This window comes from Magallana gigas, chromosome 3, assembly GCF_963853765.1.
Source record: "Magallana gigas chromosome 3, xbMagGiga1.1, whole genome shotgun sequence".
In the NCBI taxonomy this organism is placed as follows: Eukaryota; Metazoa; Mollusca; class Bivalvia; order Ostreida; family Ostreidae; genus Magallana; species Magallana gigas.
The window spans coordinates 49652464-49666481 of NC_088855.1; the positions used below are offsets into that span (position 1 = coordinate 49652464).

Sequence of the window (14018 nt, forward strand, 5' to 3'; positions counted from 1 at the left end):
CTGCACTTGTCAATCATATAACATTAAATCAACAAAAAATCAAAAGGGAGAGTTATAATCATTTAATAATTAACAATGAAGAATAGGAATTTTGTACAATATACCGGGTAAACAAAACTCAACATGCATCATTGTAGTGTACAAATTCATATAAAAATGGAATAACAATTTTAAACAAACAGACTCTATGCAGCCATTTAGTACATACTGCACACAATCAGCATGACATTATTCTTTCACAAGCCTACAAAACATTCAATTACTCTGCCAGGTTTCTAAAATTATTTTTCATATTGCATATTTTTATTAAGCAACAGTGACAGATGTCATAATTTAATTTATCAATTTTACTTGCATTCTGGTGATCGAATCATACATAATTTGTCCCTTACATCAAAATGTTATTGTTACATCCATCCTCCCATCCACACACATATAAAATGGAATTACAGCAAATATCACAGAATTAAATATATCACAAGAGCAGTACGCAGCACTCAAGCAGGAGTTATGTTAAGTTTAAAGCGAAACTTTTGGTTGACGTCTCTCTTTTCGAAGGGATACCAGAAAATGAAGTTGACATCCCAGACATTGTTGAACAGGTTGAATGCCATTCCATCCACAGCCTTGATCGGCTTAAGAGGGACAGGAATAACACTGGGACGGCTTCCTGGGGTCAGCACATTGACGACGGCCACATCAGGCGACTCGATGGATAGACCTTGGTTTCTACTGTCTGTGTAATACACACCTTTGTCTACCGCTGAAAAATAGTATAATGGAAGCCACTAGTTAATAGACATTCCCATTTCAAGCTTACCTGTTTTATGAAAGATGTAGGAAACAATTTAACTAAAATCATGAAAATATAATCAGCTATTCTCACCATGCAGAATCTGGCTCCCGTTTAGAATGACATTAAGAGGATCAATAAACTGTCCAACTTTGTGGAGTTTCCAACTCAGTTTGGGATTGCTGATTGGACGAAACATGAAGTAAATCGACTCTGGCATTCGAGTTGGTGGTTTCTGAAACCACTGGAGTTCAACATCAATGCCTACAATATTCCAAATACAAAATTTTAGTTTTTATACATTCAAATAAAAAAAAAGAATTATATAAACATTGGCATTTGAAATAACACATTCAGGCATTGGGCCAATATAAACTTAGATCTTGAGAAGATATACATGGAGGTACTAGACTAAGTAAACTATTTTAATTTTAAAAATTACTGTTAAAATGCAACATTTTCACATGATCATATCAATAAATATAAAATAGTTGAAATACATGTATGCAGTCAATTAAAAGGCTCTATTAGCTCTATTTTTCATTGTTCAAAAATCATTTTAAAAGTCTCTGGGTTGTAGTTATCAAGAGTGCCATGAAATTTTATCTTTAGTTAGACTAGTGTAAATTTATTATTCATAAAATGTGTATAATCTACATTACTAGACATTTGTTTGGAGACAACATTCCCTGTGTATTTGACGTAGATCACTGCTGGAGCGCCATAATTTGACATACTGGTCGGATCGGACATTTGAAGATGGAGAATAAAACTACATCCCTCTACAAAAGAACAAAATACTCATGCTAATCTCTTCCTTTCTGATAAAGAAAAACCACAGTGTTTCTGTTTTGTGAAATCCTGATTACCTTTACTCTTAAACAAATCCTGCATGGAGACATCCCAGTATCCACTTGTGGCATTAGCCTCCGATATGTTGGGCTTTCCTATGCCCAGCTGAAAGCGTGGGGAGTATGGATAATTCCGGTTAAAGAAGTCAAAATCTGTCTGGTTAAGTGTTTGGTATACAAATGCCCCTAGAGGGTGGGTGTTGTCTGCCCATACATTCTGTGAAAAACATTTTAAAGCTATTGTACATGTACCTCACATACTGTAAAGCAATATGCAACTTTTATTTTCTCCATGCTGTTTTCTCCAGTTTTCATAAAACAGGGTTGTCTCCAAGACCCGTGAGGCGGGGGAATTCGCCCGCCTATAATGCCTTAATTACCCAGCTATTATTGAATTTCAACACAATGTAGCTATAAGCAAGACCCCAAGACCCCCTTCTACTTTTTTTATTTCTACCTTCTACTTCAATTTTTAGAGACAACCATGATAAAAACATGTTTTCAAACAGTTTTGATTTTCAGATTATCTAATGTGCATACATAGGAACATAACTTCATATTTGGCTATTTAACTGCTCAAGTAGATCAAAGTAATGGTAATGCCCCCCCCCCCCCCCCCCCAAAAAAAAAAATAAAAATAAAAAAAATTCTCTTCTGATATTATTATTTTCACTTTGAAAGCATTGAAAAATTTTGAGAACTTACCTGACTTGCAGGGTCTTTCAAATGTATTAAAGAACCCTTGCTATCAAATTGAAATTCAAAACCATTGGAACATTTCTGTATCTCTGAAGGTGTACCAACATTGTCAAATCCTGTTAAAAAATTAATATTTAAAATGTTTTTGAAAATATGACATAAAAAGTACATTTTGCTACAGTTTTTATTTTGTTTATTTGCTGATGGAATCAATAAATTAATCTAACTCTGCATTGGTCAAAACCTATTTTTTTTTTATTTATATCAACACTGCATTCATTAAAAATTTTCATTATAAAAAATAATTTAGCACTGGATTGGGAAAAGAAATCAATAAAACATATTTTGTAATGGAAAATAACCTAATCACAAAAATCTAATTCCGAGCAGATTTCAGTTAAAATATATGAAATCTTAATATAGAATATAAAGACTGTTACTATTTTAAGAGGATCTATGTGAGTCATATTTGAATGTGAAATGTGCAAATGACCCGGTTAAAGGTTTCTTACTTTATCAAAAGCTCAACATCATTTCAATTCAAATTCAGAAAAAAAGTATAAGTCATATATATGAGATGCACAGTTTAACTACTGTCAAAGCTACTTTGACAGAAACTTATTAAGGGTAAGATGATGTAATCAGTATTGCAATTTTTCAGGATAGGCATACATGTACCTATTAACCTTTCTAAGTTACTATTAAGTAGGAGAATCCCTTTTACCAACTTGATTTAGGGAGAGATTTTGCATAAACATCACTTAGTCAAAACCGGAAGTAATCATAGAAAGTAAACTAAACAAAAACATGCCACACTATAATTACAGTAGACAGCTCTTATATGGATATTTTGGAGTAAAAATCACAGAAAACCAAACCTTTCATAATTGTTGCAATAAGCATGCCAAGAATCATAAGTTGCAAGAGAATTTAGTATCACATGCAGATCGAGATTGGTGTAAGATTTTAGATCTTTGCAGAAATCTCCTACAAGATGTGGGAGGGTTAAAAGGTAAGGCAAAGGTGGGTAGAGCAGAGATATAACTGCTAGGTCTTTTTATAAATACAGCTGTATACCAGGGTATCATTGCCCATTCATTTAACCTTTAACACATGAAAGAGTACTGGTAACTAATTCTCACCTGAAAAGTTTTAACTCTCAACAGACATGTTTGGTCCTGACCTGTCATATTTGGCTTTTACTAGACATGTCTGGTATAAACTGGCATATTTGGTTCTCACCTGACATATTGGGCTTTTTGGCCTGGATCAGTCCTAGCTGGTGGACAATCTCTGTGGCCAGGGTATGATTTCCCAGAGCCTCCAGTCCCAGGTTTGTAAAGTTACGCTGTTCTTGCCAAGACAGTGTGCCATTCACAAAACCATAGCCTATTTGTAAGTAAATATGCAGATAGATAAAATGTACATTGTAGATACTGGTAGTTTTGTCTGGTCAAGGTACATGTACATTAAAGTTAATGTACACTAATGTAGTGATCCAACTTACTTAGATTACTCATGATTGGATAAAATGCATCATTGCTCCAGTGATGACTGTCAAACACACTGCTAAGTCCCCAGGTGTGTTCACCATGTTTCAGGAAAAAAACGCTGGCATTGTAAAATCTAGGATCCGACAGAGAGCAGCCTATTGTATTAAATACACACACAAAACATGACAATCATGAATGCCATAACATTCTATAAGTAAAGTACCAGGTACCGGCAGTATGTCACATTTGTTACATTATTGATTATAACATATCATAATTATGTACCGGTAGGTATATTTGTACATGCATCTACGGTAAGTGTGCTGCATTGTACTATAACATATGGGGTAAAGAAACAGTCAAAAATGACACACAAACCGGATTCACTCTGTAGACATTTGGTCCTGGCTCGGAACACTGCCCTCATCTCTGCCACTTTACGTGGATCAGATGCGGATCCCTGTATCCAGGTATCTCCAAACTCCTTTGTAATCACAGGAAGCTTGGACTTGTATGGCATCAAGGCCTCAACAAAAGCCTCTAGGGAGGAGGACTGAACATCTGCTCCAGGAAACTGGGATCTCGCTATCTCATAATAGCCAAGGACCTCCTACAAAATCAAAATCAGACATATACCAGTTGTTATAGAGGTTAAAAAAGAAATCAGTCTAGAGAACTCAAGAGTAATTCAGGTACCTGGAAATCTTCAATCGGAAGTACAAGTTTTCTATGTGAATTCTAAATTTTCTCTATTTTTATGAATCAAAGGAAGAAACCTACCTCATAATCCATTGGTGGTCCAGAGTTGTCTGTTCTGAATGCAAAGCAGAGAGCATGATCAAAGCCTGGAAACGTGGCACAATCCCTCCGAGACAGGCCATAAGGCTTTGCTGGGTTGGGGCCAGGGTTCTCAGGGTAACCACCTGTAAGTGATATACGATGAAGAAGAATTTATATTTATCACAGCAAAATGTTGTAGCCCATTTTAACAAAGGCTAAACAAATTTCATCCGAGTTATTCTATATATATATGCTTAACACTGTAAATTTCTTATTTTCAAAAGTACTAAATACTACGACTCCACTGTTTTGTATCAAATTGCAAAAACATAAAATAGCAATCCCCAATATTTTGTTATTACATGTGTTTCCTATTGTTTAAAACTGTCTGAAAAATAAATGCGAAACTTTAAAATCTGTGAGGGTTAAAATGCTTCTTGCGATTTTACACAGAAATTAATTCCTCATGTTTATTTAGGAATTTACAGCACTTATCATTAAGAATATAATTTAGGCACTACCATGTTCTTTTTTTTTTTTCATTATCTTGAAAACTCTTTCAATTACTTTGATACAATTTACAAATAATAAATTGTGGCTTTTATACTTGAATCTGAAAAAATAAATAGCAAGATCAGGAAACAAATATACATGTAATTTAATACATGTACCATTCATATATCATCTTTTTAAAACAATTTTTGTGTTTTCTATAGCAAAGTCTCTTTCTTCTGCGATAAGTGCCATTAAATGCAGGGATAATATTAAAACTAAAATCTACCTGGGTGCCAGATTCCAATGACAGAGCTGTTTTTAAATTTCCAGTTAAAGATGGGAGGGACAGCAGGAGGGGCTGTTACAGTGTTGACACCTACACTAACAGCCTCTATTCCCAGGTCTGTCAAGATTGGCAAGACAGCCTGGGTCATTGCTGAAAATTACAACCAGAGAAAAATGAAAATATACAGAGTTCAAGGTTTGTTTTTATAAACTATGTTAAATAATCACCTTGATATTAAAACTAGACCATATTATTGATTTGAATCATGTTCATGTTTCTGAAATTTATAAAATCTGCAAAAATTCCTGTTAACACAAATTGATTATTGGAGAAAAGATAGACAAAATAAAAACACTGCATTGATGGACGAGTATGGGACTCACCCGGAACATCTCGTTGACTGAGCGTCCTGTATTTCCTTTTGATTCCCAGCTCCTTGTCTAAGTCTATACTGAGCTGCACACCAAAACCCACCATCATAGGGTCCATGGTCTCCATGTACATGTTCATAGGCCCTGCGTGCCAGGTGATGTCCCCGCGTCTTGCTGCAGCTATGAACTTTGCCTTTTCTGTCTCATTAGGACACTACGTGAAACGAAAGACCATTTCATTGAAAACATAATTTGGACATAAGTGATGAAGAATATCAAAATGTACCATAACCAAGAGTACTTAGAAACTGAATTTTGAAGTTTGGTCGAGACATTAGAAATGTATGTCAAAGTACCTTAATCAAATAATCAGGGAACAAACTGGAAAAAAATCTAGAAAACAATACCGGACATCCTAACAATGAACTAGAAGATGAGGTACATGAACAATATATATTACACAGTACCTGTAGTTTTATCCCTGATAGGACCAGGTTGGGGGGACAGTGTAGGTACAGCCTGACCAGCCAGGGGTGGGTCGTATAAATCTGCTTCTCATAGTAACCCAACTCTCTCAGGGTAGCGGAAGTATTGATTGAGCGAGGGAAGTACTCAACAAAATACTTGTTTATCACATTGTTCACAAAGCCGAGCTCCTCAGGTAGCAACCCATCATATCCCACATCTTTCAAATGAAAAAAAGATATGACAACTGTACAGTTACAAGTCATTGTTTCATTCAACAACTGTACAGTTACATTTACATGTCAGTATTTCATTCATTAAAATAAGTAAAAAATGTCTACACAAAGACAGAAAAAAGGCACAAGAGACTATGCATGGAGTTTCAGTCCATTTGATGAAAAGGCATTTTTGTTACCTGGTTTATTAAAATAACAATATGTTTTGTGACCACGGAGCATGGTGTCGATCAAAATACACATCAAGATGACACAAATGTGCAAATAATTTTTTTACTTATAACTGGCAACCATTGAGCATTTTCACATTATATGTATCGGCTTTTTCCCTGAGTTAAATAAATACATCTGGAACTTCTCATTGCACTGTGACGTCTGGGGACTTCAACATTTTTAGTCAGTATTAGAGAGAACTATCTGTCTTTAGTAACTGATTTCTGTTCAACAAAACAATATATCATGTCATTATTTGGTACATAGAATATAATGACAATACTTTAGGTTCTAATATTATTTGGTTTTAAGTCGAATTTATAGAGATATTTATACTTTTGACATATTTTTAAGTGGATTAATTATTGTTGACATAACATAAATTTGGACCTCATTTTTACAAGATTAGATTTTAAATAATTCTTAGAAATAAATAAAGGAATATATTAACTTTATTGATTCAAAATTGTTTGAAACAATTCTTTAATTATTTCTACAAAATTATGTGTCAAGGATCCTCAAACCCCTTACGTCTACTTTTATGACAGCTAGCTAGTACGTCACAACATGGTGATTTTAGCGCATTGTAAAACAGTTTGTATCGCAAAATTTTTATGTCTATCCCTGTGGTGCAATGGATGTGGCTTCAACTTACCGACTCGCAGGTCCCAAGTTTGAATACTGTAGGGACTTTTATTTTCATTAATAGGGGTAAAATTTAAAAAAAGTTTGTTTCTTCCCCAACATTGAAATTTTTTCTGTCATTTTCAAGTCAAACACATGCTAGAAATCGATATCTTTAAATAATTTAGTAGAATGAGCTTGTATGCAGAACTTTTCCCAGGTGTGTGGTCAGTGTGGAGGACACGTAAGTAAAAAAGCTATGGCAAAATTCTTTGTAATTTTTTATTGGCCTTTCTTTTAAAATATTAAATATTGTAGTGTGGTATGACACAATATATCATATAATATCATATGGTATAGAGTTGTATGATAATCATGTTATTTGAAAATTTTACACTGTATTGTATGATACAATATGATATTTTATTATACTTTCATGTTAAATACTGAAATCTGATTGGTTTATACGCAGTTGATAATCCGTACTATTACCCTCAGCGTTAGCAACACACTTAGCAACGGGTAACACAACGAATTGTTACATGCGCGTACGGTTCGCCGTAGAAATCACCTCATTTCTATGTAAAAGCAGTAATAATTTCCCTAAAATTAAGACATTCGGTATAATAAAATAGATAGTGCCTGTTTGGGAGGATAACAGTTCAAATTGACACCCCTCGAAAACCATTGTCAACCTCCGCTTCGCGTCGGTTGACAATGGTTTTCTCAGGGTGTCAATTTCAACTGTCACCCTCCCAAACAGGCACTATTTATATAGTGTCAAATGATAAATAACATAAGATATATCATACTGTATGATACAATATGATATTGTATATGAACACACCTATGGATTCATCATCTAAGCCTGTCAAGTGCATAAGTACTATAAGACACTCCATCCATACAAGTTGGTAAAGACTGAACCAATAATAACTAAGATTTGTCTATCAAAGGGCACCTGCTTCAAAAACTTTAACTCATGCAGATATGCAATAAATGTCTAAAGTGTGAACGCAAGTTGTCACCTATATGTTAAAGAGATTTCCTTGCAAAATGTGTTTGTTTCAATATTTCAAAATATATACATTTATAATCATGTTTATATAAACTTTGTGCAAAAAAAAGTTATAATTGACAGTCTATAGTATCCCTTTCCTTAGTTTTATCTTGTATTTGATCAAATTCAAAATTAATACCTTTTAAATATTTGTATCAGTGCTATACATGTATTTGGAAGGGGTTACCAAAAGTATGATGTTATCATGTCAACTTCCGTCCACCCTTTAGCCTTTTTTCGCATATCTAATACAGTTGATGTAGACTGAGGGGTGATGTTTATAAATGACAGGTGTAATGCACCATTCTGGTTGAATTGGTTGTAAGCTTAGATGTTGAATGACTGACCGGGAGAAGGAGAGGATCGCAAAATATTTTTACTGATGAATTTTAAGCAAAAATTTCACTTGATGTGACAGTTTGAAATAAATCCAAGATGGCAGAGATGGGTACCTTGTGTATTAACTATTATTTGGTAAATGATATTCATTTTCATTATGAGAAAGATTTGTAACATCAGGGAGGTAGGTGCCTCTGTGTATAACTTACCAAGGTGGTTCATGAATAACAAATGTACATGCTTGATATCCTCACACTTGATGGTCAAAACTAGAGTCAAGGTCAACAGAGTTTTAATCTGAAAGATAAACCATTTAGTAGGATAAAATATTTGACTTTTATTAAGGTTTCTAGATTTATTGCACAATAATGTCACTTCAGTTTAAAAGATATGTCATAATTAGTTTTGTCATCATGAGTGAATTAGGTTCTAATTTCAGCCCCTTTCTCCTATCAAATGTCACATATTTTTTAAAAAAATGAACCTGTACTATTACCCCTTTTTTGTCCCCCCCCCCCCAAATAAATAAATGGGGAACTTTTATGATTTTGAAAAGTAAAAGAGAAGAACATTACAGTTTAAAAAATCTGGAATTAAAACAAATCACTGGGATCAAAATTAACTTTTTTGACTGCTCGCAAAGAACAAGGGACGTTATTAGCCGTATTTGGCCGCAAAATTTATCATATTTTCAACGTCTTAGTTTTGTTTTTTGATGTGGTGCATTGTACTAAGTTCGATACTGGCTAAATTCTACAGGCACCAAAATGACGTCATTTTTCATTATGACGTCACTAGTGTACGCTAAACATGGAATGATCTCCAAAAATCGTTATAATATATAGAAATATGAATAATCTTTGCTAAAATTAAAACCTTTCACATGCATTAACCACTTTTATATTTAACATACTCATTTTCTGTATCATAACAAATTCATATACTGAAAATGGTGACGGTTAATAACTGTGAACAATGTGAATTTTAGCAAAAAGGATTAAAATATTGCACATTTTATTATAAAAAAAAAAAAAAACAACGTAATTCAAACAACGCGATCCGACACGGACTGTTACTCGGCGTAATACGTGGTTTTTACCGGTGAAAGAGGGTTTATCTAATAAAAATCTAAAATAATTTTTTGTATACGTAAGAGAAGCCAAACGGAAAAAAGAAATAGAAATTGCAACCGAAAAATAAATAAATTGATAAATAAATAAAATTACAACACACACACACTATTTAGATGTAAACGATTATGTAAAATTTTTACATTGGATTTTTGTTGAGATCATAACAGAAAATAATCGCCGACATATTGAAAGGATTGATCAAAGCACTAATAATTTCTTCTTTAAGTAAACAGTTTATGTTTAAGTCCATTTGTATCCGTCATATGTGATCGAAGTAGTTTAATCAATCGTAAAACCAGAACAGACGTTAGACATATTGTCATATTGTCTTCGTCTTCTGTGATCTTTTCTTACTTTCGACTAGTACCGATGGTCGGCTGATTAAATAGACAAGTTCGCAATTGCTGAATATTCACCTGTAACTTCGTGGGCATTGCTTCAATTTATCGAGGAAAAGGGTTCCGCGCCTGACCGCCGCGCTTATATTTCAAGGAGGCCGATTTGGGTTTTTTTGCAAAAAAACTACAATAGCATAACTCTTTATTTTTTAACCATATGTAATTTAAACCAACTCTAGTTTATATGCGAAGGTTCATGAAAATCGACCGTCTGGTTTTTTTAGGGACCATCTCAAAATAGAGGTACATTTACATCTTTCTATCAACAAATTAATAAATTGGTTGAATAAAGTCAGAAAAATTAACAAAATAATTGTTACGTACATCAGTGCGTTAAGTATAAGAAACAGCCAAATCGTCTGCTATTGGAATTTGATTCTGACATCACCATGATTATTTCGTGTAGTCCGGGATTTTTTTTAAGTTGCTGAAGGTTTCGACCGATCGATAAACTAGTAAGAACTAGATCGTTTATACTTCAGTTCTGTCAATTTCAACAGAGCTATGAATGTACAATCCATTTTCGTAATAAAATAGAGGGAATCATACTTGGTGGATGTAAATAATATATTCATTTACCTCTACTGGCTTTCGAGTATTTATCTGCAGTACTGATTCCCTAACTATGTCGGGTTAGTTAAAACGAAATTCTTATTCTAAACAAAGGGAATGGAAAGTTTGGAAATAAATATTAATACCAAAAAATAAAACATAAAAAAAATAAGAGAAATGTTTGGTTGTGTTAAAATCCAGTTTAGCCTGTCCGTCATGTTTATGACGCCGCGTTAAAGGCTTCGTAAAATGTCGACGTTTCGTTTTAAAAAGGCGCCGTGTTTAACGTAAAATGTATCATACTTACACTAAAGTTATATGAATAAATCATATACCATTGAGTTTTGTTTATTCTTGGCTTTTGAAAATGGTAGGTATCATTAGATTTTAAAACACGGCATTTTTTGGCCAATAACGTCCCTTGTTCTTTTATCTATTGGAATATTTTTTTTACTCACAAAATTAAACTTTCACTAGCATTTTTTCATCTCATAGTAATAATTTCATAAAAAAACTTATTTTCTGTAGTAAATACTGTAAACATCTATATCTATTAATATCATCTGTAATGGCGACATACACGGATATTATGAATACATAGAGCTGAAATCACGGTGGCTTAATGTTTAGGAGAAAATTGTCTGATCACGAACAATTACCGGTAAATTAAAAACACATGAACTTATGTTTCATTATCTACAGTATTTTTAACATAAGCTTCGAAATCTAAAAGGAAAAGACCCTTATTTTGTTACTCGCATAAGTTAGCGACCACAGTTCCCTTTAACTTGTAATTTTAATTTTTAACTCAAGTTTAGCAAGTATTTTCCTGGTAATTTTGACCCCTGCAAATTAATTTAATTAACTCTAATGGTTATTGATAAATTTTTATACAATGATACTAGTCCAGGGATTTTTCTTCGTTTATACAAGTGGCCTGTGACTTTTGAATTGGAAACATTTTTGGTCAATTGGGAATTGTAATTCAAATCAATAAATATACTGGCGTGTAACCATGCAATTCTCGCCAAGTACCTTTTCTTGCCAGTGCATTGTTACGTCATTTTTTGGTAGATAATTTTAAGGACAAAATATTTCTTGTAACTACCTCTAAGAAATGATCACAAGTATAATGTGTAGGCTTTATACAATTGATGACATATGTACAAATAACTGTAATGCACTTTATTTTATTTACTCATGGTGTACAGGTTTTTTTTGCAAGTTAAAGTGTAAAGACATTTACATTACAATACATACAATTTATTTCGCGTAACCCTTGTAACCCTGTTTCAGAACATAGCTGTATATAGAAACAAGGATCTGTTACCCTCGTAAGCCTAATGTAACCCTGTTTCCGACTAGAGATTAGTATAGAGACATGTGTTAGTTAGTACAGAATTTCAAGCATGGTTGAAGTTTAAATTAGGAAGGGTATGTAACTGGGTTACAGAATTGCTGCACTGGGAAAGTGTACTGTATTCTTGCCATATATGCAACATAAATTTTGGCGAGCCTCAGCTCGAGCGCTTGCTCTGCTGAACACGCCTCTGTACTACGCTGTGTCTACAGTGATTGGCTGTTCGTTCGCCCTAAAATGCGCTCGCCCTTGACGCCGTTCGCTCTAGTTTCCGTTCGCCCTAGGTCCGTTCGCTCTTGACGCCGTTCGCACTGGGTCCGTTAGCCTTATTTTTATATAGGATTAATTTATATATTTCTTGTGTATTCTGATCAATTTAAACATTATGAAGATATATATCAATTAATGAAAATGATACCACTTCTATAGATAATGACCATTTGACTTACGGTGGCATTATTATATCGTTACGAAAACTTGTGAATTTATTTATTTTATTTTTTAATGTTACTAAATCTAATTTTCTTATGTATTTATTTTGATATTATAATAAATTTTACCTCATAATATAACCGTATTATAATTATGAAAATTGTGGTTTTCGACGAGGGACCTATATATCAGGAACAGTCTTTGCAAAGTTACAATTAAAAAAACAACATGTACAGTTGCTGTATATAACTTTAAAAAGGATATACCGCTACATGCTTGTCTCCCCACACAAAGTTATAAATAAGCATGCAGACTTATTGTGCACCCGCCCGTTATGATTGCTCTGGAAAAATAATGGAGCTTTGAATGAAATTACGAATTCAAATAGAACCAGGTGTAGTTTTCCTATGCTATGACAATGTATGTAATATATACGCCAATAAACTACTACTACATGTAGAATTATACACAAATTTATGATTGTTCAAGCTATATAATTCACATAATGTCTTATGTTATTTATCAATAATACGTATACATATATATAGCTATCAAACTTAATTTACTCAAGATATATGGCGTTATGTATCTCATTTAGAGATCAAAGGATTGCGTTACGTAAATTCTTCCAAGATACATTGTAGAATAGGTGATAATCATCTGCTAAGCTTCTCAATAAGCCAATTAAGGTCTCAATTTCTTTAATTGTTTAAAAAAAACACCAAGCGGATCATTATAAAAACAAGAAGACGGTTATCGACAATTTACGGCAATAAAATCTTACAATTATACCAAGTACGTCACTTTTGATGAAGGAAAAACATAGAATATACGAATAAATAATCAAAGTTAATAAGTTTTCAGTTATTAAGGTAAATGAAATAACTTATAATGTGGTTTATTAATAAACAAGGGGCGAACGAGGTTTAGGGCGAACGATAATTTGGGCGAACGATAATTAGAGCGAACGGACCTAGAGCGAACGGACTAAGGCGAACAGGTGGATAGGGCGAACGAACCCGATACCGTCTACAGTCACGTTTCTTTCTTTATTTAACAAAAAATCTGCGCTCGTCCCACCGTTCATGTCGTTTACATATTAACGCACTAAGTTTAGAAGTAAATTTCAAACATTTGATCACTGTCTATCTTTATGAAACATCAAACAGTCTAACAATCTAAACAAGAAATTTTACAAACCATTGTTGTTGTTATCACAATCCGCGTGACTATACTGGAAGTAACCTAATGAAATTAAACCTCAAACCTATATTTGTGTGTAATAAAGGGGACGGAAATTTAAAACCTGATAAAAAGTTAAAATGTAAAAATTTCCCTTATTGTAAAGATAAATTTACATATTAAATCAGTTGGTCGATCTTTAAAGGAAAGAAAAAACATTCTGCAAATACTTTCATTGCGTGCACCGGAATTTTTT

At 33.4% G+C, this 14018-nt stretch overlaps 1 protein-coding gene across 1 annotated transcript; it reads right to left on the minus strand.

Annotated features, from left to right (window-relative positions):
* Positions 1-47: 47 nt before the first annotated feature.
* Positions 48-13913, minus strand: LOC105335891 (uncharacterized). Its single transcript, XM_034483158.2, has 14 exons — positions 13781-13913; positions 8915-9002; positions 6236-6453; positions 5781-5982; positions 5398-5547; positions 4617-4759; positions 4215-4446; positions 3851-3991; positions 3586-3732; positions 2350-2459; positions 1663-1861; positions 1456-1575; positions 887-1057; positions 48-763 (listed from the first exon to the last, which is right to left on the minus strand). Exons 1-14 carry the CDS (start codon positions 13781-13783, stop codon positions 498-500), a joined length of 2190 nt encoding a protein of 729 aa, XP_034339049.2. The 5' UTR covers positions 13784-13913; the 3' UTR covers positions 48-497.
* Positions 13914-14018: the final 105 nt, after the last annotated feature.

What these genes read in the sequence shown, in the direction of transcription:
- LOC105335891 (XM_034483158.2), bottom strand. An exon ending in TATCAGGGATAAAACTACAG is followed by an intron (nt 5,983 to 6,235) that starts GTACTGTGTAAT and finishes CGTTTCACGTAG; the next exon opens with TGTCCTAATGAGACAGAAAA. An exon ending in TCCAATCATGAGTAATCTAA is followed by an intron (nt 3,733 to 3,850) that starts GTAAGTTGGATC and finishes ACTTACAAATAG; the next exon opens with GCTATGGTTTTGTGAATGGC.